General features: G+C 25.0%; 1 protein-coding gene across 2 annotated transcripts; it reads right to left on the bottom strand.

Moving 5' to 3' along the window:
* Positions 1-7,001: 7,001 nt before the first annotated feature.
* Positions 7,002-16,630, bottom strand: LOC145830278 (phosphoribosyl pyrophosphate synthase-associated protein 2-like). Of its 2 annotated transcripts, XM_082938231.1 has the most exons (11): positions 16,500-16,630; positions 15,689-15,786; positions 14,446-14,565; positions 13,401-13,573; positions 12,503-12,618; positions 11,061-11,280; positions 10,640-10,714; positions 10,046-10,116; positions 8,907-8,978; positions 8,626-8,700; positions 7,002-7,720 (listed from the first exon to the last, which is right to left on the bottom strand). In XM_082938231.1, the coding sequence occupies exons 2-11, from the start codon at positions 15,766-15,768 to the stop codon at positions 7,562-7,564; spliced, it is 1,161 nt and encodes a 386-aa protein (XP_082794357.1). In that variant the 5' UTR covers positions 15,769-15,786; positions 16,500-16,630; the 3' UTR covers positions 7,002-7,561. The 2 variants fall into 2 exon arrangements, with proteins under 2 accessions (XP_082794357.1, XP_082794358.1); XM_082938232.1 differs by lacking the exons at positions 10,640-10,714; positions 16,500-16,630 and having other exon boundaries at positions 15,689-15,806.
* Positions 16,631-24,931: the final 8,301 nt, after the last annotated feature.

Consider the following 24,931-nt stretch of genomic DNA (forward strand, 5'->3'; position numbering starts at 1 on the left):
AAGCTGAAGTCTTGTCTTGGTGGAACTCAAACAAGAAAAAGTACACACATCTTGCCAGGTTTGCAAGAAGGCATTTTTCGGAACCACCATCTTCTGTTTATTCTGAAAGGTTATTTTCAGAAGCTGGTAACTTGTTCGGACAAAAGCGAAATTGATTGCTTCCAAAATCTGGCGAAAAACTTTTATAACTTCATAACAACTTGAATAAATATAAATAGGTTTCTTTGTAGCAAAATGACGTTGATATGAGTTAAAGTTATTTACTAAATTACTTAATTTTTTATTTGTAAAAAAAGAAAGAAAAATTTGAACGCTCACAACTAAGGTAAATGGATTGGTGTGGAGAAAGACCTTTCGGTTATCGAGCTGCGCACAATTTGCCTAACTTAAACAGTTGCTAAAGAAGTTATTATTTATCTTATACGTCGTACTTTTATAAATAAAAGTATAATGATAACAAACTATACAGTATCCTTTCTTTATTACACTAACACGTGTTTCTGTGTTGTAACGGATTAACACACTTCAACGGAGCTCTGTAAAAAGATAAATACTGTAAGGAAAGAATAGAAGCTGAAGAAGGTATATACATGAGTCCATTAAAAAATAACTGCTATAGATTTTTATAGGTTAACGTTAAGTAATAGATAAAATACTTAATGTTAAATCCGACTGTTATAAATCTATAAATATTTGTAACTATTAACACTAAGTTAAATAAATTAAAGTAAAAATATAAATTAAAATCACAAATCATAACATAAACTACTTACATGAAGTGAAGGAAGTACTAACTCTAGATATTTAGTGGTTACTAATCATTCAAAAGTATATATAATAGTTACGTCACAATATCCTAAGTTTTATATCCTAATCCTAAATCCTAAGTTATATATCCTTGTGTAAAAACATTAGGAGAAGCTAGTAAACTTGTACTATAAAGTTAGATAATTTATTCTTTATGTTTGGGAAAAATAGTAGAGAGCTTTAATTTAAAAAGTTAACTACTTAACTAGCTTGTCCTAATTTTTATATACAACAGCATAATATTGTGACGTAACTATTATACATTCTTTTGAATGATTAGTGACCACTAAATATTTAGAATTAGTACTTCCTTCATTTCATGTAAGTAGTTTATATTATGATTTGTTGTTTTATTTTGTATTTTTGCTTTAACTTAGTCAATTTAGACTGAATAATTACAAATATTATATAGATTTATAATAGTCAGATTTAACATTAAGTTTTTTATTTATTATTAACCATTTACCTATAAAAATCTATATCAGTTTTTTTTTTTAATGGACACATGTAGATACATTCTTCAGCTTCTATTCTTTTTTTTACAGTATTTATCTTTTTACAGAGCTCCGTTGAAGTGTGTTAATCCGTTACAACACAGAAACACGTGTTAGTGTAATAAAGAAAGGATACTGTATAGTTTGTTATTATTATATATACAAGTGAACTTGTTTCGCTAGGATCTTTTATTAACAAACGCTCAATTTCAATTTTTCAATAATTAAATATCTAATGCAAAGCTTAACATAATTAAACTAAACAAATGTGATTGTTTTTTAAAGCATTATTACATTTAGTTTCTTTTTAATTTACGTCATACAAGGTACAAAATTCAAATTAGTCGTATAAGTACCTTGAAATATAAGTAGATTTTTTATTACAACGTTCTTTTTCCTAGTGTTAAAAGAAATATTTAGACAATAACATTGTGCTTTTTTTCAACAGAATATTTGTATTAAACAGTTTTTACAGTTAATGGTATTATAATAATTAAATTCTATAATTTTTTTCTTTTATAAAATACTTAGGATCCGTATCCGGACCCGGCCGGACCTTAATTTAGAAAAAAAATTGGAACCGGATCCGGTAGATCACTACAAATGCCAGCGAATCCAGGAATAGGTTAACGAACTTTTATCTAAATTTTTTTTGTAGTAAAACTTCTGTAAATTTAAGAGAAAGTTCTCAAATATTACATGAAATAATTAAATTTGTTTAAAAAGTTTCTAAAATAAACTATCTATGACGTAGACTTGAGGCAGTTAGAGTCTGTTACTTTTTGTTATAATAAATTGTTTTGTTTAAAATATAACTTTTTAAATTGGTAGTTAGACCAAAAAATTCAACTTATTAAAAGTTTAAGAATAGACTTTTCACCGAGTTTAAGATAAAAATATGGAATGGAAACAACTAAACAAAGTAAGTATTTACTTTATACGTAATAGTTAAAATCCTTCTTTTCTTTTATATATTTGGTAGATTCAATAAACATTTTTTTAAACACAAATAGATTTTTAGCTCGTACAAAGCAAGTTTTATTTTGGCATAGTGCATTTTATGATTCAAACATATCCTATTCGAGTTTTTTAACTTTTTACAGCCTCACCAGCAATGCAGATAATTTAAAACAAAGTTTAAAAGGAAAGTTAAAAACAGTAGAAAAGTCATTTACGATGAAAAAAATGCTTGAAAAATCCTAGTCATGAAAAAAAACTACAGTAAAGGTTTTGATCACATACTTGTAATGAGTTTAATCCTACACTCTAGTAAACGATTAAATACAAAAACTAAAACTAAAGATGAGTTAACATCAAAAAAACAAGAAAACTATTCTATCTAATTAGCTTCAGTTTTTTGTATTTAACATTCTTAAATGTAGATAGTTTTAGTTTATACAAACTATATAGTTTGAAGTTTAAATACAATGTTTTATACTTTCTAGTAACCTTTATTTTGAAGATGTCTAAAAAATAACTTATTTGTAAAATTATAACATAAAAACTTCTAACGAGATAACTTAGATTTAATGATTTAACATTAAAAAAAAATTCAATTGTATTAGTTTGTAAATGATCGGCACAACTTTTTACATTAGCATTTTAAAAAAAAGAATATTTATCACTTTCTTAGAAATTTATAATGGTAAATATCGATAATGTATTTAAAGTATGTTATGTGCTCCTACATACTTAAACGTTAAAACAAAGTTTTGTTGAGTAAAAAGAAGTTCACAGAAGATGTATCGAAAAGAAAATAAACCATAAAAACATTATAAACGTTTTAACAAGACTTTATTAAGTTCTTTGTTAATTCAGGATTTGCTGACAAAAATAATTTATTTAAACTAAATAAAAACGTAAGGGAAAAGCAAAAGTTTGTTGTATAGAAGTATAAAAAGAGAATTACAAACAAGGGTTAAATAGACTGAATTACAAACTTGTGAAGATTTTGTACGTATGTAAAACTATTCAGAAATTTTGGCTAAGACGAAGCATTGGATTTACTTCCAGCTTGAAAAACAGTTTGAGCAAAATTTTGTACTCACGAAGCTTTTGTATGATTGGAAAGTTTGAAAGTTTTAGAATTGAAAGGTTAATAAAAAGAAAACAGAAACTTTTAGTAATCCGAAAAGAATACAAAAACGGAATCATCTACAAACTTATTAATGCAAAAAAAACTAAATCAATGAAGTTTAAAGAAAAAATGTACCAAAGTTAGTTATTGTACTTTTTAACTATATAGTTATTTGCTAAAAGACTTTTAAACTAAAATATAAATATTGTTTATTGAACGACAAAAAAATGCTCAAAAGTTTTGTCCAGGACCTGGTGCACGAAAAATCCTTTCGGTTATCAAGTCATATACCAGAACAGTTTAACATCATGTCCATGACAAGGTAGAGCCGATAAGTTATTTTTAGTCACAATGTAAATTTAAAAATTTCAACTTTATGAAGCTTTAGTTTTTTACCTTCTCAAATCGTGCTTATTAAACTAAAAAAAATTAAATTAACAAAATTTAAGAAGTTAAAATTTATGTTTTTAAACGTCAAAAAATACAAAATAAAGAGATTAAACTTATTTGTATTGTACATATATAGAAAATATAAAACTTCACTTTCTTAAAAAAAAAAGTTTGTTATTTCAAAATTATCTTCTTAGTTTTATCATTATTATTTTCTGTTAAGTTTTTATTTTAGCTCATTAGGGTTTTAAATTAAGTTGATGTACGACTCGATCGCCCAGAGGTTATTTAGTACAACCAGGTACAAACATATTTTTTGAAGGTCTTCCTTTTTTTTTTCTTTTTTGTTTAATAAACTTATATTATTGTGTATTACTCAGTAAAGAATACTAGTTATTTAAAACATCATAAGTAATAAAATATCTAAGATTTTACATCTAAAAGCTTATCCTAATCTGTCTGAGTCCTAAACTGTCTAAGTATATCATTTTTCACAATACTTTTACCACGTTTATTCTTTGAAGTATTATTAAATTTTTACAGTATTTAACGGTTAGATTGTTTTTATTCACTTTATAACAAGACTATAACGTTAAAGAGAAATATAATGCATTTAGAGAACATTAAAAGCTCGTACTTCGTGAAAATTACTAACATGTGAAATAGAGGAGTAATGAGTAACAAGAAGTTTACAGAAAATTTATCAAAAAGAAAACAAACGAAGATATAACTAAATTTAGTTCAGATGAGACTTTGTTAAATACTTTTCGAGTTCTAAAATTTATACAAAAAGTTTGAATTATTTTGTAGTACTTTGAACAAATTACTAAAAAAAGTATAATTGAAATTACTATAATTGAAAATGTGAGAGACTTAAAGAAAGTAAAGAAAAGCAGTTTATTGAACGACAAAAAAGACGCTCAAATTATTTGGTCCTCAGACTTGGTGCACGAAAAACCTTTCGGTTATCGAATCGCACACTTTTTTGATACCTTTTAACGTCTTGTCCGGGACCAAATATGTTGTAACTACTAAAAGATTTAAAAAGCTCAGACATGAATTGCTAGAAGAATGAAAAATACAAATGAAAAAAAGATTCTATATTGATCTGATAGTATTTAGAGATTTAGATTCTGACCAAGTATTTAATCTATCTGGAATATACAACTAGAGAAAAAAAACAAGTTTTAAAATTTTCAATTTAATGGATCCTAGTAAAAAAAAAATGAAAAGCTTAATTACAATGAAAAAAAATCGAAAAACTGAGTTAATCAAAAGTCTGTTTACTCGTAATACAAAACGAAAACATATTGATTGACAAAAGTCTTACAGAAAAACAGAATCAAAGTTAGTTATTGTATTGTATATGGTTTTTTTGTTTTTTAGCGGAAATACTGTTAGATAAAAGAGCTGGTAACTATTTTTTTATCCACTATTGAAACTTTAATGCATAATATTTTTACAAATGTTTGGTTTTTTACCTATTCAAATCATGTTTATCATTTAAAAATAATCAAGTTTACAAAGAATACTTAATAATTGTAGTACTCATGGAAAAATTTAAAGAACACAAAAATTTTGCTTACTAGAAATATCCCAATTTAAAGAAAATATTTCAAAATTATTTACAAAGGAATGATGAAACCACAAATTTGGAGAACCCAAAACAAAGTTAGTTTTTTTTTATACTATGTTTAAAAAAGCTACTTTTTTATGATTATATACATGTTTTTGATAAAAGTTGGCTTTAGGAATGCTTTGTATCAACAATCTTAAAGCTTTCCTTTCAAATTAAACAGAACTGTAGATAAAATCATAATACTATTTACTTAGAATTTAAATGAATTCACTTTGATTTTTTATATAACCTCATTACAAACTATAAAAAAAAGTTTCAACTTTGAAGTTCTCTGTATTATCAGATTTGTTCTTTTGAATTTATTCTCGCAAAAGTTCAAAAATTAACATTTAAAAATTTATATTTTATCAACGATTTGTGCACCCCTAATTAAGTTTCGTGCACCCAAAAAATTTCGTAAAACCCCAAAATGAAATTTTTGAACATTAATGTGCACGGGTGCACACCTTGAAGACTACTTGTATAGGTAAGGAATCGACAGTAATTTTTTAAGTCGCTGGCTAATTTTGATATAAAAAGATAATCTCGGGCTGCACTGTATAAATATAAGTCCTCTGCGGGCTGCAGATATTTGAAATAAATAAAATAGTTACTGTACAATACTATTTTAAATCAAAGTTGTAATATTTTAAGTAAGAATAAAGTACAAGTAATTACTAATTTACGAGCATAGATGTTTGTTTTTTCCCTGAAAAAGTACTTCTCATACTGCATAATTTTTACTTTACGGGCCACAAAATGCCGATCCTTGGTTAATAAAAATGCATGATTAAAAGTTTTCAAATAAAACTATAACAAAAACTAATTTGTGCTTCTGAGGTTATTCAAGCACACAACTTAAATACTTTTTGTTATAAAAAGTTAAATACTTAGTATCATTAACTGCCGTGGTTTACAATTTTTTATAAGTAGTTCGATGAATTATGATTACAAAATGTTTACCATCAAAATTAGAATGAATTGATAGGTAAAATAAATAATATGTAAACCAACTGAACACTTTTGAACTATATGTAAAAGTTTTTGAATATAAAGTTCAATCTTAGGCCAAAGGTCGACGCTTAATGGGTCGGATCAAGCCCGTAGTTTTACAATATAGAATAAGTTTTATCTAAAATCTATAAGTTTAGTTATAACTATTACTTGAAAGACTTATAAACTTTTATTAAGTTCTTATAACTACTAGTACTTAGATTTACATTAACTTTTATACTACTTAGAGCTATCAAGCCAAGCTAACTATTTATCCTTATAGTTAATGTTACAGGTTATAAATTTGTTTATTTACTCTGTATTATTTTAATTCTTTTTTTTAAATAAAATTTAACAGTCATTTATTTAACTACTAATTAATAATATTCTTTCAAAAATACCTTTAAGCATTTTTTTAGCCTTGAAATACTATCAAATTAAAATGTTTTTTCAGTAAAAAATAAGTAATGTGCTCACTTAAGTTAAGTAATAAGATTGAAAAAACTTTACAAGTTTTATAAATGTTGAAAAGCCTACATATATTTCTAATTAAGGAAATTTAAATTATATTTAAATATTAAATCAGATTTTTTTTCAAAAACTCAAAGACAACTATTATCATTATAGGTGTGACTTTATTAAAGAAATAAGTACTAATATTATATGAAAAAGTAACATTTAATATTATTAACAGTTTTAAAAGTTCTGTTACTATTTATTTTTGAACAATTTGAACGAAAGAATGATTAAGGAAACATATTCATTGTTTTTACAAACTAAGTTACAGTATTGAGTAGTAATGAACAGAAAAACGAATGATAATGAAAAGTATCTACACGATAACACACAAACTAAAATATGTACAATTTTCTAGTCTAATGATTAAATAAATTTTGCACCAAGAGCATTGTAACTGAATATGTTACAGAATGAAAGCAGCAAGCTTAACTTGTGCAATTTAGGCATTGTGTATTTCTACTGCAAAATTTATTATTTTTTAACGTTTTTTTTAATAATGAATGTAACATATAATGTTTCAGAATAAAAAATTTAATAATACAACAATTTTTAGTTCAACTTCTGAATTCAATTAACTAAATAGAACATTTGCTTATCAAAACTTGATTTGTTATTTTAATATTTAACTAAAACTTTTTTAAAATACAAGTTTGACTTATTGTTTTAATCGTCAAGGGAAATATTTCTGAACAAATAGCTCATGCTTTCTCCGTAATGAATTCTCCTAATAGCTTCAGATATGATGAATGAGATATCAACAGTTTTTATTTTGTTTATTTGCAGTTTTTGGCCTTCATGGGGAACCGTGTTAGTCACTATAACCTAACAAGTTAGTAAAGTTTGAAAAAACATTTCTAGTTTTTGACTTTAAAAGCAAAATTCTATTATAAAGTAATAAGAATGGCACTAAAGGTTCAAACATGATTGAACTGTGTTTTAATGAATAAAGTCGTTCTTATACAATTTAAGACTAAATTAGTTAAAAGTTAAGGAAAAATACTCCAAATTCGTAACTCAAATTTTTATTGATTAGATTATGGAAATTTTTATTATGCTTATTTTAGCGCAACTTTCTAAGCAATATGTTGGTTTTTTTCTGTTATTTCGTTATCAATAATTTTATATGTTGAGCTAGAAAAAAAAAGTTAAAATAGCATAAACAGAATAAGCTGAATGTAATTTTATAAATTATGTAGTAGTTTGTCTTATTTCATACTTTATTAGATAGTTTTTTAAGCGAAACATTATACTCTTTTTTGTCATGCAATTATTTAAATATAGTAACAAAACTACAAGTGTTCAGAAATACCCTTTTAACAATAATAATATTTGATATATATTTTATTTTCAAATTTTTGGTAGCAATATTATAGCTTACTAACTGTTATTCCATTATGATTAGTTTAACTAAAATAAAATTGATTTTAAAAACTTATAGTTGTTAAATAAAACTTATTCAGAACAATCATCATTATATTTATACATGATTTGAAATTCATAACGTTTTGCTTAACAAAACTTATAAATAAAACATGAAACAAGATAGATTAGTAAATTAATTGTAAAATGCTCAAAATTTTTTTATAACAATATTTTCAAGTACTTCAACTTATTGAAGTACTTTTTAAGTTTTTATTATGTTTCAACAAATTATTTTCAATTAGTATATTTAATACCTTAACTATATTCAACACATCACAAATTATATTTATCAATTTTTAAATAACCTCATCAATAGAAGATTCTTGCAAAATCTCAGGGTCTTTTATTGACAGAATACCATGTGTAGCCACAACAAAAACCTTTAAAATTGCAATTAAGATTGCATAAAACATAACTTTAGTGTGATATTGTTAATAGTTATTATTTTACTTTCTTTTTATAGTTTAAACGGTACTATTATTTATTTTAGAGCTTTTAAATAATTCATAGTATTTATATTGCATACTAAAAGATTAGCTATTTTTTGTGTTACTAAATACCTATTTAGAATAATGTATTAACCAACTTTTAAAGCTCCTCTTTCTTTAACAGCTGTTGCAGCAGCAATAAAGGGTTCAACATCGTCTATAATGTCATCCTGTTTGATTCAATACAAGAATAATATCAATGCTAAGGTGTAATAACTTATGCAATAGCTTTAATACTTTCAAATTTAAAAACAAAAATATTAATTTGTTTTTAGATTAGGCACATAAAAACTAAAATAATTATCAATTTTATTAAAAAATATAAAGTCATTCTCGTATTTGAAAAATATCATTTGTATATATTCAAACTATTTACCGACTACTTTTGTTTGACTTAATATTATAATATATTTAATGCTTTATAAGGAAGAAAATTAACCTTAGCACAGTTTTTTTATAGTTGAAATTAATTATAAAACAAGTGTTTAAAAAAATTAATTGTCTTCCTACGCTCATTACTTTTGTATACAAAATAAGTATAAAACTTGTATTGCTTAACAATTTTCAGTACTATTAACAATAGTTTTGCCTTCATAAATGAAACGAATACACCATTAGTTAATGCCGTTAAAGATTTACTGTTGACTTTTGATCTTAATACTACAAAAGTTTACTATGTTAACAACTACAAGCCTCTGTGGAAACAATTTTGAGTTTCATCTCAACTTTAAAAAAATTACAGTTATAATTCTGCTTAGTTATATGATAAAAAGTTTTATGAACAAAATCTTGCAATATAAATTGTATTATATTCAATAACAACAGTAACTCATCACATTTCATTAGTAACTAGGCATTACTTCCTCGATGGATCACAATTTTACTGTGATATAAACTTTCAAGCTAATGTTTTACAACACTAAAAGATGCAAACAGAATTTATGCAGTTCTAACGACAACCGTTCAAGGTTTTAAAGTATTTTCACGACAAGTATTTTAATGCTTGTATTTAATAAGCAAATATAAATATTATAATATAGGCAGTAACTATATACTACATATTATAACTTATATTTGTAACATATGCAACTTAGGAGCATCTATGAGTAGTTTTGTATATAAGAAAAAAACTGCTTAACACATTTGCTATAATAAAGATAAGTTTATATGTGCGCTTAATTGTGTTTAGTAATAATATACTTGTTTAGAAATATTAAACAAAACAAGTTCCACTAACAACAATGATAGCAATTTTCCCCTGCACATCTCCAACCACATTGATTGGTGGTTTTTCTTTGGCCGTTAACACTAAGAATAAAAAACTATTAAAAATTGCACTACTTGAATATTTTTTATTGAAATAACAGAATATAAGTCTAATTGTTAACCGTTTTTAAAACCTGATCATAAATGAAAAAATGAAAAAAAAAAACTTTATTTGGATGATTTAAAACAAGCACACAACTCTATTACTTCAAACTTTGTTCTTTAAATTACGTAGCCTAAAAGTATTACGTTTAACTTTAACTAACTAATATTTATAATATTTTTTATGATAAACATTGAAATAGCAACAAAGTATTAGTTTAATATACAATATGATGAAATTTACAATGAACAACACTTTGATTGCAACTGAACAAAACATGACTGCTTTAGTTTTTATAAAAACAAACAACAATTATAATAATAAAACTAATATAAGCAAGTAAAGGCCTATTAAAAGTGCAACTTAAGAAATTAAATTTTAAAAAATACTCGATCATCTTAAGTATGCTTTAATTACTATTCATCATATAGATTTCTACTTAAGCAATAATTTGGTACCTACGTGGAAAATCATAGTTAGAATCGAACTGGCTTTTGGAGTACGTCCTCGGTCGTCTGTGCTGGTTCCTTTGACCTTCTGTTGATTTATTCTAATTCTAAATAACTACATTACAACGCTGATTATGAAAACAACAACTCTACTGACAGCACAACAAAATGATCACGTGTTCTTGACACAAAAGTGTGGTTTGCTGATTTTGTGAAACTAAGCAATAGTTTAATTTGATATAAAACTCAACTTTATAAAAGATTTAAAAAATGGAATGATCATTTTAGTATTTAAAAATATATACAGACATTTTTTATTGTTATAGGCAAAAGTTGAAGAATATTCAATAAAAAAATTTATAAGACACTTTTTAAATTAGATTTCTGGAATAGATAAACCTAAAAACACGCTATTTTCATTTAACCTAACGCACCTGGGAAACTTTGAGGCCAGCAACCGGTTTGCTTGTCATTGGCAATGTCCAATAGCGGGGGCGAGTTCCTTCCATCGTTCTGATCCTGGTCCCCCTCATAATCCTGCGGCTCTCCGTGAATCACCGCGATTCCGACCCTCAGTCTTTCAGCGTAGGATTGGGCCTTCTTTGCAGCCGCCGGCGTCTTGGCAACCACCACCATGCTCTGGTCTGCTGGAATCTGTTAAATGTTATGTGGATCGATAAGCTGAAAACTTTAGGTTTGTGTGAGTTGTTTTTTAGTATTATATATCATGTTCAAAAACTATAAAGTATATAGTCTTGCTTAATAGGTGCTTTGAAGTGTTGGGCTTTAAAACCTTTTTTAAGTAGTTTGCATGACCAACCAAAACACTTTTTAGTACTTGGCTCTAATTATTTTCTAATGGTTCGTTTAAAAATAATTTCAAAAATAGTGCATTCTGTAGTTATAAGGTCGAACTTTATTGCAAGTGCTTTTTACAATAACAAACTAAAACAACATGTAGTAATTTCTAATTTTTTAATCTATAACTATACAGCTTTAAAACAAACTAAAAATGTTTTTTTACAATAAAGCAATTGTAAGTTTTAGAAAATAACTAATAAATCAATTTTAATAGTTAGTATAGTAGTAAAAAAAAACAACAAACAGCACTAACATAAAGTAAATCATTTTAAACTAAAAAATACTGTTTGTTATTTTGTTTTATTTTGTTAAGAAACATGTTTTTATAATAAATTCCAACTACTAAACTATATGCTTTTTTATCATGAAATATTGGCAGACTTATATTGTTTTTGTAGAACTAGTACAATCAAATTTTTTAAATGTTACAATATGCTAATTAAAAAATTATTTTATAATTTCCAATAAGAATGAAATTAATTTCCAAATAAAATCTTACAAATTTATTTCTTTATACAGGGTTGCCACTCGTTTTTTCAGAACTTTTTCCAGGTTTTTAAAAGTACACATTTTTGGGTCTATTTTTAGTTTAAAGTTAAGTTTAATGTAAGAAACTGTGTTAAGTAGTATAAAAACATTGAAAAGATACTGTAAAGTTACTTTAAATGTGTTTTATAATAAAAAAAATTGTTAGATGATGACAAAAAAATATTATATATATCATATATTTTTTGTGTCAAATTGAAATTTTACTACTGATCATGTTAAAATTGTTATAAAATCCAAGAATTTCCAGGTTTTTTGTTAAAAATTCCAGGTTTTTTTTTTGCCTAAATTGTTAAATTCCATGTTTCCAGGTAAAGTGGCAACCCTGTTTATGTAAATAAGCTTTCGAAACTAAAACCAAAATAAAGTTAAATCAGTTATGAAAATAAGTCTTGTTTTGAATATCTAAATAATAATTTATAAAATATATATAAACTAAGTGGACACGAAATACTACAATAAAACTTACTTGGTCCTGAATGTAGCTGATTAGAAAAGGTGAAGCACGCAAATTATCAACAGGAATTTCATAAAACCCTTGAATCTCTTTCTGATGCAGATCCATTGTTATTACATGCTGAAGTCCTATTTAAAATAATGCTTGAACTAAAACTAATGGATTAGGTGAATGTGAACTATGCAGATAAAAAACTTATCACTTAATCTTTATTTTAACGTCATACTATAGATTACTTCATTGGAAAAAATAAATTGGAAAATTTTTGATGGTTTTTATTTAGAATTTTATGCTTAAAAAACTCCTTTTTTAATAAATAATTCATTTCAGAAAAGAATTCAAATTATCTTTTGAGCTATTCTGCAAGTATAAAACAAATAAACTTTTATTTTTTCTATTGTGTACAGTTTTCAAACAAAACTTTACATTTTAAAATAGATTAGTGCTAATATTTCAAAGACTTTTATACTAATTATTTACATAAACAGAAATTTAAGTGTTTAACACATGAAATATAAAATAATTTGGATATTGTAATATTGGAATATGTAATTGTGTGATCAGGACTTTTTTTTTAAATACCATCACTACTTGTAATATTTTGGTTTTGAAACTTTAAGTGTATAGATGAATTTGTAACTAAATTCGAATTTTAAACCAATAAGCTATAAATATAATTGGTAAAAACATTCGATTTCGTGTAAGGAGAGTTCATAAAACTAATTTATGGCAACAAAATGTTTGTATGTTATATAAAACTATCCAAGAGCAGAAAAGGTATAATACTTAAAATTTTTACTTATAGTCATACATAACATAAGAATTTAATCTAGTATAAACTATAACAAAAACAGATCAATAAGAGAAATTTTCTATATATTTTTTTAGTTTATCAAATTCATAAGCAAACCAGCTTTACACATCATAGAAGCAAGTAGCTTTGATGCAATTGCTCCTCGTTTTCTCATTTTACACTGTTTTGAATATGGAAGATAAGGAATGACTCCAATGATTCTTTTTGCAGATGATGTCTTACAAGCATATGCCATAATTAGCAGCTCCATGATGGCATCATTTACATCTCTAAAAAAATATAGATTTTAAACTACTACATAGGTTTATTTTATAACATAATTAATTATCTTAATTAAAATATTTTGAGCAGGTGCGAAATTTTTTCTAATGAAAAAATTCATATTTTTTCAATACTAAAACAATAAAATAAAACGTAAATTTTAAACTCACTGAAATATTTACAAATAGAGTGAATTATTCATGTTTATTATAATTAGTCATTTAATAAGTATAGTTTGTTATTAAATTTAAATTACTAAATGACTATTATGAAGTTAATAACTAAACTAAACAATTTCTAACAAAACAAATTTATTCAAAAAACAAGTAAAACTTATTTATCTACATTTCAAATTTTATAAAACAGATGTTTCAGATTTTTAATAAATAGTTTTATTTATTTAATTTACTTTATTTTCATCTAATATTGTTTGAAAACTTGAAGAAGTTTATACAACCTTAAAATATATAAATCTTAAATCAAAAACTAATCAAGTCTTTAGTTTTTTGAAAATATTTAGTATAAAAATGTTTAGACAAATTTGTTTTTAAAATTTATTTTTATTACAATTTTAATAATAAATATCTTTAATTTAATAACTTTTTTATTAATTAATTAAAATCATCCAGTAATAAATTTTAATAAATAGTTATATACACAAATGTTAGATTTAATTATATATGTAACAACTTTTACATTAACAAAAAGTATTGAAATTGACCCTTTAACCATTAAATTCAAAAATTGTGATGGTTGGAATTATGATAAACTCAATTTTAAACTGAAGAAACTAGTGTAGGCAATGATTTAAATTTATAACCAAAAAACAAACATTTTAGCAAATAATCATTCAATAAAAATAACAAGATTAGACTATTACTTGCTACCAGTTTGCAAAATGAAAACATCTTTTCCTCTTACTGATTCCTGTATTTCAACTTGAGATTCCTTATTTGTTTTTTGAAAAACTGTAGCTGTACCCAACTTAACTGATAGACGGCTAGAAAAAAAAACATTAATTAAAAAACTTGTTTATATATGTTATACATGTTCTAAACTTGTTTTTTAATCAATGTGTAGCTTACAGTTTTGAACTTAAGCTGAAAATTTCATCAACTTAGACACAAATTAATATATTTAGTATATTTAAAGTATAAACTTTTTATTCAATAAATGAAAGGTATATTATGAATCTAAAAAAAACTTAAATTAAATGTGGATATTTTTGAAAATAAAATTGTATGTGCTTTAACAAACACCATTTTACTGGTTGCTAACAAAACAACCATTTTAAACATATTTTGTATTAAGTCTAAAAAATTAATTTTTCTAATAAACAGGTAAAAATTAGCAAATAAAAAAAGTATTTTTGCAAAAATAAGAGTCTTTGATTGAAAATAGTTTTCACATTAAAAATATAAAATAAGTATTTTAAAGTGGACTAATTTGATTCAGAAATTGGTTAATTATTTGACTCTACTGATTGTAAGAATGTTGCACATAATACTAATATTTTTTTATTTTGAAAAATTAAATAATTTTAATAACAACACTTTTTGTTATTTTAAGTATGTTTTTTTCAATATTTTAATATTTCAACATGTTATTTATAGTACTTAGAAATGTTTTTTAAATAATTTAGGTTTCTATCCAAAAAGCTTAAATAGATAGATTTTTTGTGTATTTTAAAAATTAATAAAAGAATATCTTGATAAATTTGTATCTGAAACTTGTAAGGAAATGACTGACTATATCTCTAAAATTAATTTCAATTTTTATATTCTAATAAAATCAACTTATTTATATTTCTAAGCCTTTAAATAACAAGAGCCGATGTTAATCTTTTTAAAGAAATCTTTTACTTCCTAAAAACATTATTACTATCAATTTTTTAAAAATCTCTTCTTGTTTATGCATTGACAAAAGCTTTTCAACAATTATTGTGATAAAAAACTATTTTACTAGTTAAAAATAAAATTAAGTAGAGAAATTAATAACTAAAGAACAACTTATAATTTTAATTATTCTATAATCTTTTTTTTTAACTTACAAATTTAAAATACATTCAAGAAAAAAAAATCATAATAAATTAGTTAAATAAAAAATCACAACTGGTTTCAAACCTTGCAACAAGCCTAGCAAGCTCTTGATGTGAATTCCCAGTGAACAAAAGAACTTGCTTACCAGTGTCTTGAAAACTCATTCTTTAATTTTTATTGAGCTGAAAAATGTTTATCACCTGTTTAAGCTACTGTTGAATTTCATTTTTTAAATGAGTATAATGTAGTTAAAATTATACAAAACTATAACTTTACTACATAACTTTACTATATAACTTTTATAAACATCAAAGTAGTTCTAAGGTAGTGTGTAGAAGTATAAAAATTTAAATCTTAAAAAATTTCATTATCAAATCTTATAATAAAAAAATTTAAACAGTTTATTCGACTATGTATCTCAATTATTTTTTTTATGGTAAAAAAACATCAGTCTCAAACTCTACCCCTTGCAACAATAAACGTTTTCTGGGGTTTTATAAAATTGTATCTGATGGCTTCACAACTAAAAAGCAATCTATTGAAAAAGTTGCCACACTTTATGTAAAAATAGCCCAAGTCACTATAGAATAACCTGCATCAGCCTAAGTTTATTTAAAATAACATGGAAAAAAATTGTGACTTCTTAATAAACTTTTCAATTAAGAATTAAATAGTGTTGAATTAAATTTTTAAATAACTAGTATATGATAGTAAGTATGTGATTAAACAATCTTTATTCACAAAATGCTTTAAAGCATACTTTTTTGAAGCTTAAAAACTGCAAAATTACAAAAATTTAAGAACTTTTAAAATATACATAGTGAATTGAGAGTAAGCGTGTTTTACTTTTGCTTTATTACACTTAATTAATAAAAAACCAATAAACATTTATAACCATTATTTGAATCAGAGTTGTCACTCTTCGAAGCAAAAAAAATCTATTCTGAATGACTAAAACTAGCCGAGTTTACTTAAGATTAAAATATTTAAATTTAGGGCATAAATTTCGGAATACATACCCATTTACCTTTTTTATGGTAGTAAAAGCATCAGTATCAAACTACCCCTTGCAACAACAAACGTTTCTGGGATTTTTCATTATTGAAACATTTTTATTAATATTCCTCCAAGTGATTTTTAAAGAAAAACTAGTAAAAGAGGATATTGAAAGAATTTTTTATTACAAATAAACATTTTTTTTAGAAATATGAGTAATAAATTTAAAATTTGTAAGTCAGATGCAAAAAAGTTTACAATGCTAGTGAGGGTAAAATCTAGAATAACTAATTTTCAAATCACATGAATTAAATATATATATATATATATGTTTTTTAATTGTTTAAACTTCATAGTTAGTAATTACAGTGGTCGACAAATAAGGCCCGCTAAGCAAAAATGTGCGGCCTGCGAATTGCGAAGTACTTTATATCTAATTTACTATCAATATACTTTAAATATTTAATTCTAGTTTAGTTAAATCATTTTTTTTAACATCTATTCAAAATGCAACAGTTTTCTAACATTGGGCTATTTACTTCTGTAACTGACAACGTTCTGAAGCATTTAAATCTTTAACCGGTATAACTTCTTTATTTTCTTAATTACAAAAACTCTCTATGCTCTTTGGGTCATGTTCTTTAATTCTTTTTCTTAGTTTTCTTGTAGTTAAATCGATATAGATTGCAATGCAAGCTATCATACTCTTTTTAAAGATGGATATCGGATCTGTAGTCTACCATTTTTGCTGCTTTTGTAAAGCAAGCGATATCAGGTTAAGTTGACAACAAGAAAACTCAGAAAAAAAAGAACATGTCCAAAAGAGCATAGATACTTTTATGTTTGACACATATACACAAAAATTATTTTAAGTTTGTTTTTTCACTAAAATCCAGTTGTTTATGTTTACGATTGTATTATAATTTTGTTTTAATTTTAGATGTATAGTACTATAAACCTTTTAGTTAAAAAATTAAGAATAGAAGTTTTTACACAGTAACAAAAAAAACTAATAAACAGCTGATACAGTTGATGAAGCAGGGTATTTAAAATAAGTTTTTAAATTTTATAAACAGAAGCACTTCCGTAAAAGTATTTTTACCGAAGTATTTTAGTTGAGGACACAAGAGTCTCTCTTCACTTCTGTGTTTTTCTTTATGTATAAAAAAAGAACATCGATCGTAAACATTTTTTTTCGACTCATCGTATCGTTAAAAATTAAGACAAGACCGTTAGAATAAAAATTAAAATGGGATGAAGGTATTCTTCCTCTTTTAATTTTAAAGACCGGACAGGATTGAATTTTAGATAAACATAAATAAAAATGGTAAGAACCATTAAAAAAATCACTCACAGTCTTATACAACCACTTTGAAGAGATCTACTTGAATAAGAATTGAAAATGTTTGTTTTTTAATAAACGAAAGATCTATTTGAATAAGAATTGAAAATGTTTGTTTTTTAATAAACGAAAGATCTCTTCAAAGTGGTTGTATAAGACTGTGACTGATTTTTTTAATGGTTCTTACCATTTTTATTTATGTTTATCTAAAATTCAATCCTGTCCGGTCTTTAAAATTAAAAGAGGAAGACTACCTTCATCCCATTTTAATTTTAATTAAAAATCTGCGACAAAACACTTTTGAAAAAAAAATAATTTAAAAATTAGAAGTTTGTTATCAAAAAAAACATGTTTCTGAGTTGTTAGAAAAGTCAGTTTTAATCTTATTATATTAATGAGATACTTGTAATTATTAAAAAAACAATCAAAAAATACTAAGTCATATTTTTAAACGATACGATAAGTCGAAAAAAAATGTTTACGATCGATGCTCTTTTTTATAGATAAAGAAAAACACAGAAGTGAAGTGTAGAGGCTATTTGTTGGTACTACAATCATTTTTTTGATTACGCACTTTATCAAAAATAAAGTATTTAAAGAGCAATTTCTCATTTTGATTACGCATTTTTAGCTTTTAACTTTAATATTCTTACAGAAATCAGCTATAAAATATTTTTTAAATTTCAATAAGAATTATATTACAAAGTTTTTATACTAAGAATTGATGTTTTTTTAGTACAAAGATAAAAATAAGACTGGTTACTTACTTATGAAAAAATTACAAAGATAAAATTAATTCAATTATTTTGTCTGACTGATAGTAGATTAAGTCTAAAACCTATCTGTTGTTGTTAATTTGTCTATGATGAGGTTCAGTTTTAAGAAACTTTTAAAGATTATAGTTATTTTTTGATACGTTTATTTAACCGAAAAAGATAAACTGCTTCTTTTTTAAACAATCATACTTTTTTTTATGTTTGCAAAACTTAACCTTTATTGCACTTCTTTTTAATTTAAGTTTATTCTAAATATTTTTCTTGTTTTTATACACTTCATATAAAAAAATCAAATATTTAAGTTTGTAAATTTGTTACTAATACTAATAGCTTTAACAAAAATTAAGAAAAAAAAAATATTAAGCAGTGAGTTGTAAGCAAAAAATTTTATTTGAAAAATTTCGTATTTAGTTTATTAAAGCAAAGTTCTTCTTATTTTCTTAACCTCTAAAAAATCAACATCTGTTTTTGTTAATATGATTAAGCTTACTTAAATTTAGTTTAAAGAGCTCGCACATTAATTCGTTCTTGATATTTTTAATCGTTACTCTGAAAACTTGTACCTATTAAAGTTAAAAAATTTAAAAGGACATACCTAAAATAAAGCTAAATTTTACATCAAAATCAAATTTAAACTGCCAAATTAAGAAAAATATACAAAAGTTTGAAAAAACTATTGTTAGTAAGAACATTAAACAAACATCTGAAGACACTCAATGTTAAAAATTTAAAGAAAAGTTAGTAAAGCTTTATAAGTTGAAGTTAAGTATTTTTGTAAGAGTAACTACTATATTTAAACATAAGTATTTTATTTCTACATAGTAAATTTTATAACCTAGGCAAAAAAAAAGTTTAGTATAGATATTCTCTAAAATATTAAAATATTTGAAGCAAAAAAGGTAGATTTTATTATTATAATACTTTTGAATTATTATAGTTTAAGAGCAAAGTAGAAATTAATACCAAAATTTATACCAAATTTACATAACATACTTTTTAAAATCTTTTCTTTAATTAAAAAGTTGTTTGAATAACAACAATAGTAAAGTTTGTATTAAACAACATACTCACTTTACAAACTGAAAATTAACAAAAAATTACTCTCATAAAACAGGGAATGGGTCAGAAAAGCACGGCGTCACTTTAGCACAAAACTTATTTTGCAATTTTTTTTTTCATTGCTTAAATAACATTTTTGCTATAATTTTTTTGAATCTAAAAACGAACTATTTAATATGTAAACTAAAAGTTAACAAGCTTTAAATGTGTTGCAAGTTTAAGTTGTAATTGAAACTTCATTAACTTATCTAACAAAATAACAAACATATTTTGATGCTTTTACTTTTATATTTTCGACATAAAACTATTTTTATAAACCCAGCAATATATACAAGCTCTAGGTTTCTTAAAATAAAAAAAAAATTAGATAAATTTAAAAAAGGTTAAACTTTTAGCCTAAGTTTTAAACAAAATTAGAATTATATAAAAGTAAATAAATATTGATAACAATTTTAAACACTTTTAAAGATCTAAAACTGTTCTGTGCTTTAGTGACGACCCATGCTAAAGTAACACTTTGCTTTTCTGACACCTACCCCATAAAAGCTGCGTTAGGACGTTAAAAAAAACTTTCAAAAGTTTTATTAGTACTCTTATAGTTATAAGAACGATAAAGTCACAGCTCCAGTAGCCACCACGTTCCTTGTGCTCGTATATCTCGAGTTACTCCTTGCTAACTTGTTGCTTGCAAAACCTCCGGAAATAATCTCTTTCGAATGTTCAAAGCAGGCAACGACTGAGACCAAGTTCACGAACAAGCTCATGTCGTAGATGCACCTGGTCAGGGTCAGGGGCGTGCTCCCTGGCAGCACCATGGTGTACATGACTAGTGCTACCAGGTCGCTGGCGATGCAAATCACCGTGCTGACGAACGCAGACTTTATCTTCCGGTACATCACCTCAGACGTCGACTTCTTGCCTGACTGTTTCGCAGTGCTGAGGTTGGCGCCCGTTACGTTTCGGTGCATTCGCAGCGGATGCACAAAAAGCGCAAACAGGATTGATTGTGACGTAACAAGCGTCGCCGCGGTTATGTAGCTCGCCAGAACATTGTCTCCGGTACCATCCTGTTTTCTGATGCAACCGAAGTCTGAAATTTTGTAGGAAACGGGGATGGTGTTTATGAAGCACGAGCTGCCTCCGCCTAGAAAAAGTAAAACAATAAAGAGGTTGCTGAAAAACTTAACTTTTTTCGTGTTAAGTCTCTTAAGTGACGCTTGAGAATACAACATCCGCTGTCGGTACCACAAAAATATGTAGACTGGTAAAGATGCTACTGAAAACATGACAATTGAAAAATCGAACACGACCTCACACATCTTGTCGCCCTTCTCGTAATTTTTAGCGTTGGCGTCCACCAATATTAAACCTTCCGTACCAAGAAGCCTTAGTATTAGTAATAACGGACAGAGGGCAGCCAAAGCCAGCATATTAAAGTTTTTCTTGCACTTTGCGGTAGTCCTTCTCCATTTGTTATGCCTTGCTCCGTACGATATGTACCCGAAAAAGTTCCAAACCGTACCGATCAAAAAAATAGCATTAAAGACTTGTGCAAACACCCAGCTTTTTTTGAAAATACGTGGAAGTTCTGTAACATTTCTGTTTATAACTTCTGATTGAACTGTTGATGACGTTGTGTTGTCCATTTTTGTCTGACCACTTTTTAAATGCATAAAATGTTACTAAAATTAGTTTAATTTAAAAGTTTCTACATAAAAGATTTATAGAAGCTTTGTACATATCATAATCATGTGTTAAAAAAAAGTTTTTGCATACTCTTGCAAGTGTATTTTTTTGCAAGTTTTTATCAACGTAATATTTGCTTACAAAATGCACATAGTAATCATAATATAGATAGCTGTGTACAACACAATCACTAGATACTAAAAGAATTAAACCGCAGCTCGGCCGTTACACTATTGGAAAAAGTGTATTATTTTTTAAGTTGATGTATAATTCCGAAATTAGTAAAGTTTTAAATACTTATCAGCTGTTGGTAATCAAAACAAAATATACCAAATAAAAATTACAAAAAAAAAACGTTTTTATTTACAAAAATAAATTTTTCCTATATTTAACAAAAACTTAAGTTGAACTTTATCAGCTCTTGGCAGAGTTGCCTAAACCAATCTATTTAATTTATAAAGTTATTTGAGCATGACAAGTTTAAGTTAAATTCAAATATCAAAACGTTCTCTAAGTCGTTCTTTGAGAATTTTTTTTTTCGAAACGAAAGTGTTAATATATTTTAAAAAGAAGAAAACTTATATTCAATGCTTTTTAATTTTTATTAAGTATAAAAAACTATGAAAAGAAGAAAATATTACAAAAAAAAATCTACAACCATGCTGCATTATAATATTCCGTCTTTCAAACCTGCAAACTTCCTGTTTTACGTTTGAGTTTTTTGCGTATAGTAGACATATGACAAAAACTAGTATGTTAATAAAACTACTGTTTCTCAATAGTGATTTCTTTGATTTTGGTGAGTTTTATATGTTTTTAGTTTGATTTTCTAGGTATTAAATTTCTAAGTAGAATATCAGTCTTAATTCTAAAAAAAAGTTGTGCGTGATACGTTAGGCTAACTTTTACATAACCCTTAAAGTTTTTTTTATAAAGCATGATTTACTAAATGTTATATAATATAGTATATACTCTCATAAAAAAAATCATTTCAATTTAAAGAATAATAATAATAATAAGTTTAATCATTATTCCTATCAAAGCGCAATTTAAAAATATTAGCTTCTCTAAAAAATTGAGCTATTAGAAATTTATATGTTTTTAGGATCAAATTCCGAAAAAAAAACTTCTAAATTTTTTTATTTAAAGTATCTAAGTATCATAACTAGTTTGTAATTAAATTAGCTAGTAATGTTTAATAAACATGATTCAAATGAACAATAATAGTTTTAAAATTTAATTTATGAGATTTATCTTTTTCAACACAATTTCAGTATCGTTAATTTTTAAGTTTGCATTTTGTTCTAATGATATATTACTAATTAAAGTTGTGTATGAAATCCTTGATAGAAGCTATTCTTACTCCTGTAAACATTTTAATAAAGTCAATTTACAACTAAGGCGTTTTAGAATTTATAAATTAGGAAATGCTAAGACAACACTATGTTGTTATAAGTTTCAGCAGTATTTTGGTATGAAATAAAATATGTATAGTTATAAAAGACAAGTACTAAAATTTTCATTGTTTTACAAATATAATTGTTTTAATTAAGTAATAAATAGCAATAAATGTGAAAGTAAAAGTCAAACTCAGTTTTATAACTTTTCAAGTGACAAGTCTAATTTTTTGAGTAGAAAAAAATTTAAGAATAAGAAATAATATATATGATTTTGTTTTAAACGTAAAATATTTTAGGTTTATAGTACAAATTAGCTGTTTCCATAAGGTCAACTTTTAAATTCTTAGTTAAGTAAATTGATAAATTGATTGGTAGAACTCGTTTGCTGTAAAATTTTGTTTATAGTAGTTTTCTTAAAATAAGTCTATATTCTTAATACTTGAAAAAATAAAATAAAAAATTGATAATGCAGTTTTTGAAACTAAATTTTGAATATAAAAACACTTAAACTAACTTATAACGAGTACAATATACAATTGACATACATTTTACATTTCACAAAAACAAAAGTTTAATTATTGTTATATATATATTGCAACACTCAAAAAACTTGTTGACAGGGCTACAAAGTTTCAGAAATAAAAAGTTTTTAATGCTGAGAAACCGTTTGTTTATATGTACTTAATATGCAGTGCTTGAGTGATTGTGTAGAGATTTACTCAAAGGAATCTGGCATCTATGCTTGTAGATTTAGCTTAGCTTCATTACATATATTTTAAAATATAAAATGTTTAGCTAGATTTAACATCAAGTTATGTAGTGTACCGCCATTTATTTTTTTTAACTACAGCAAAAAACATATTAAAGACAAAGGACGATAATTAAGATCAGGCACAAACAAATTTTGAAGTTTTTAATATGTACTAAAAAAATATAAATATATATACAAACCATGTTTCTTACTTCTTAAATACATTGAAAAACTGTATCTTTAACTGATGTAATTATCAAAGTCATGTTAGTGTTTAACTTTGTGTAAAATTTATATTCTTGAAACTAAAAACAAGTTATACAGTAATCTTCCTTTATTGTACCAACATATGTTTCTGTGTATTAACGAACCAACACACTTCAACTGGGTTCTGTAAAGAAAATAATTGCTGTAATGTAAAAATAGAAGCATATAATAAACTAGGTGTGTACATGTTTTCATTAAAATCAAAACAAATTCTACAAATTCTACAGGTTAATAGTTAATAATAGGTAAAATACTTAATGTTGAATCCGACTATTACAAAACTATATAATATTTGTAATTATTAAGTCTAAACTGAGTAAAGTAAACTAAAATACGCAACAAAACAACAAATCATAATATAAACAAACCACTTACTTTAATTGAAAGATTTAAGTGATTCAAATTTTAACGTTGTCAATGAATGAACAAATTACATCCATTAATTACGTCACAATATTTATGAAGATTAAGACAGTTTTTTAGTTTGTGTTATAAAGTTAGTTAATTTAATCTTTATGTTTGGGAAAAAGTAAAGCGCTTTAATATATAAAAAAAGTAATATGTAATCTATTTTGAATAAAAATGAAACAACAACCAACAATTAATGAATCAATAAAATTTAACAACGGTAAAAACAATAAAAGTCACAGGAACTTGATATAACGTGTGTTTTATATATTAAATGTTTGTAATGATTAAGTTTAAATTATAATAAAATCAAAGTTAGATACAATTAGGAACCAGATTTAGTTTAAATGTAAAAATAAAAAATATATAAATTTGAAATTTAAATAAAGCACAAAAAACAAACTTGTTGTTAAGCTTACAAAGCACTGACCGATAATTAAGTTACAGCGACATACATGAAATCACAATGACTTAAATTACATAAATATTGTATATGATAATTATTAAGATAATTAATTGTTGTTTTTAAAGTAGCAGTCGGGTGTTTAAATTAAAGGTCCCATACAGATATTTTAATTATTTAATAATTAAACTGTATTATATATGAAAAATAAATTGTTAAACATAAAACAACATGGTGGT

This window comes from Thalia democratica, chromosome 2 (assembly GCF_965202585.1).
Source record: "Thalia democratica chromosome 2, ktThaDemo2.hap1.1, whole genome shotgun sequence".
Classification (NCBI taxonomy): Eukaryota; Metazoa; Chordata; class Thaliacea; order Salpida; family Salpidae; genus Thalia; species Thalia democratica.

Coding starts and splice junctions, on each gene's coding strand:
- LOC145830278 (XM_082938231.1), bottom strand. CDS start 15,768: ATGAGTTTTCAAGACACTGGTAAGCAAGTTCTTTTGTTCACTGGGAAT. Junction 13,574..14,445: donor ATTTTGCAAACTGGTAGCAA/GTAATAGTCTAA, acceptor ATATTTTTTTAG/AGATGTAAATGATGCCATCA. Junction 8,701..8,906: donor AAGAAAGAGGAGCTTTAAAA/GTTGGTTAATAC, acceptor GCAATTTTAAAG/GTTTTTGTTGTGGCTACACA.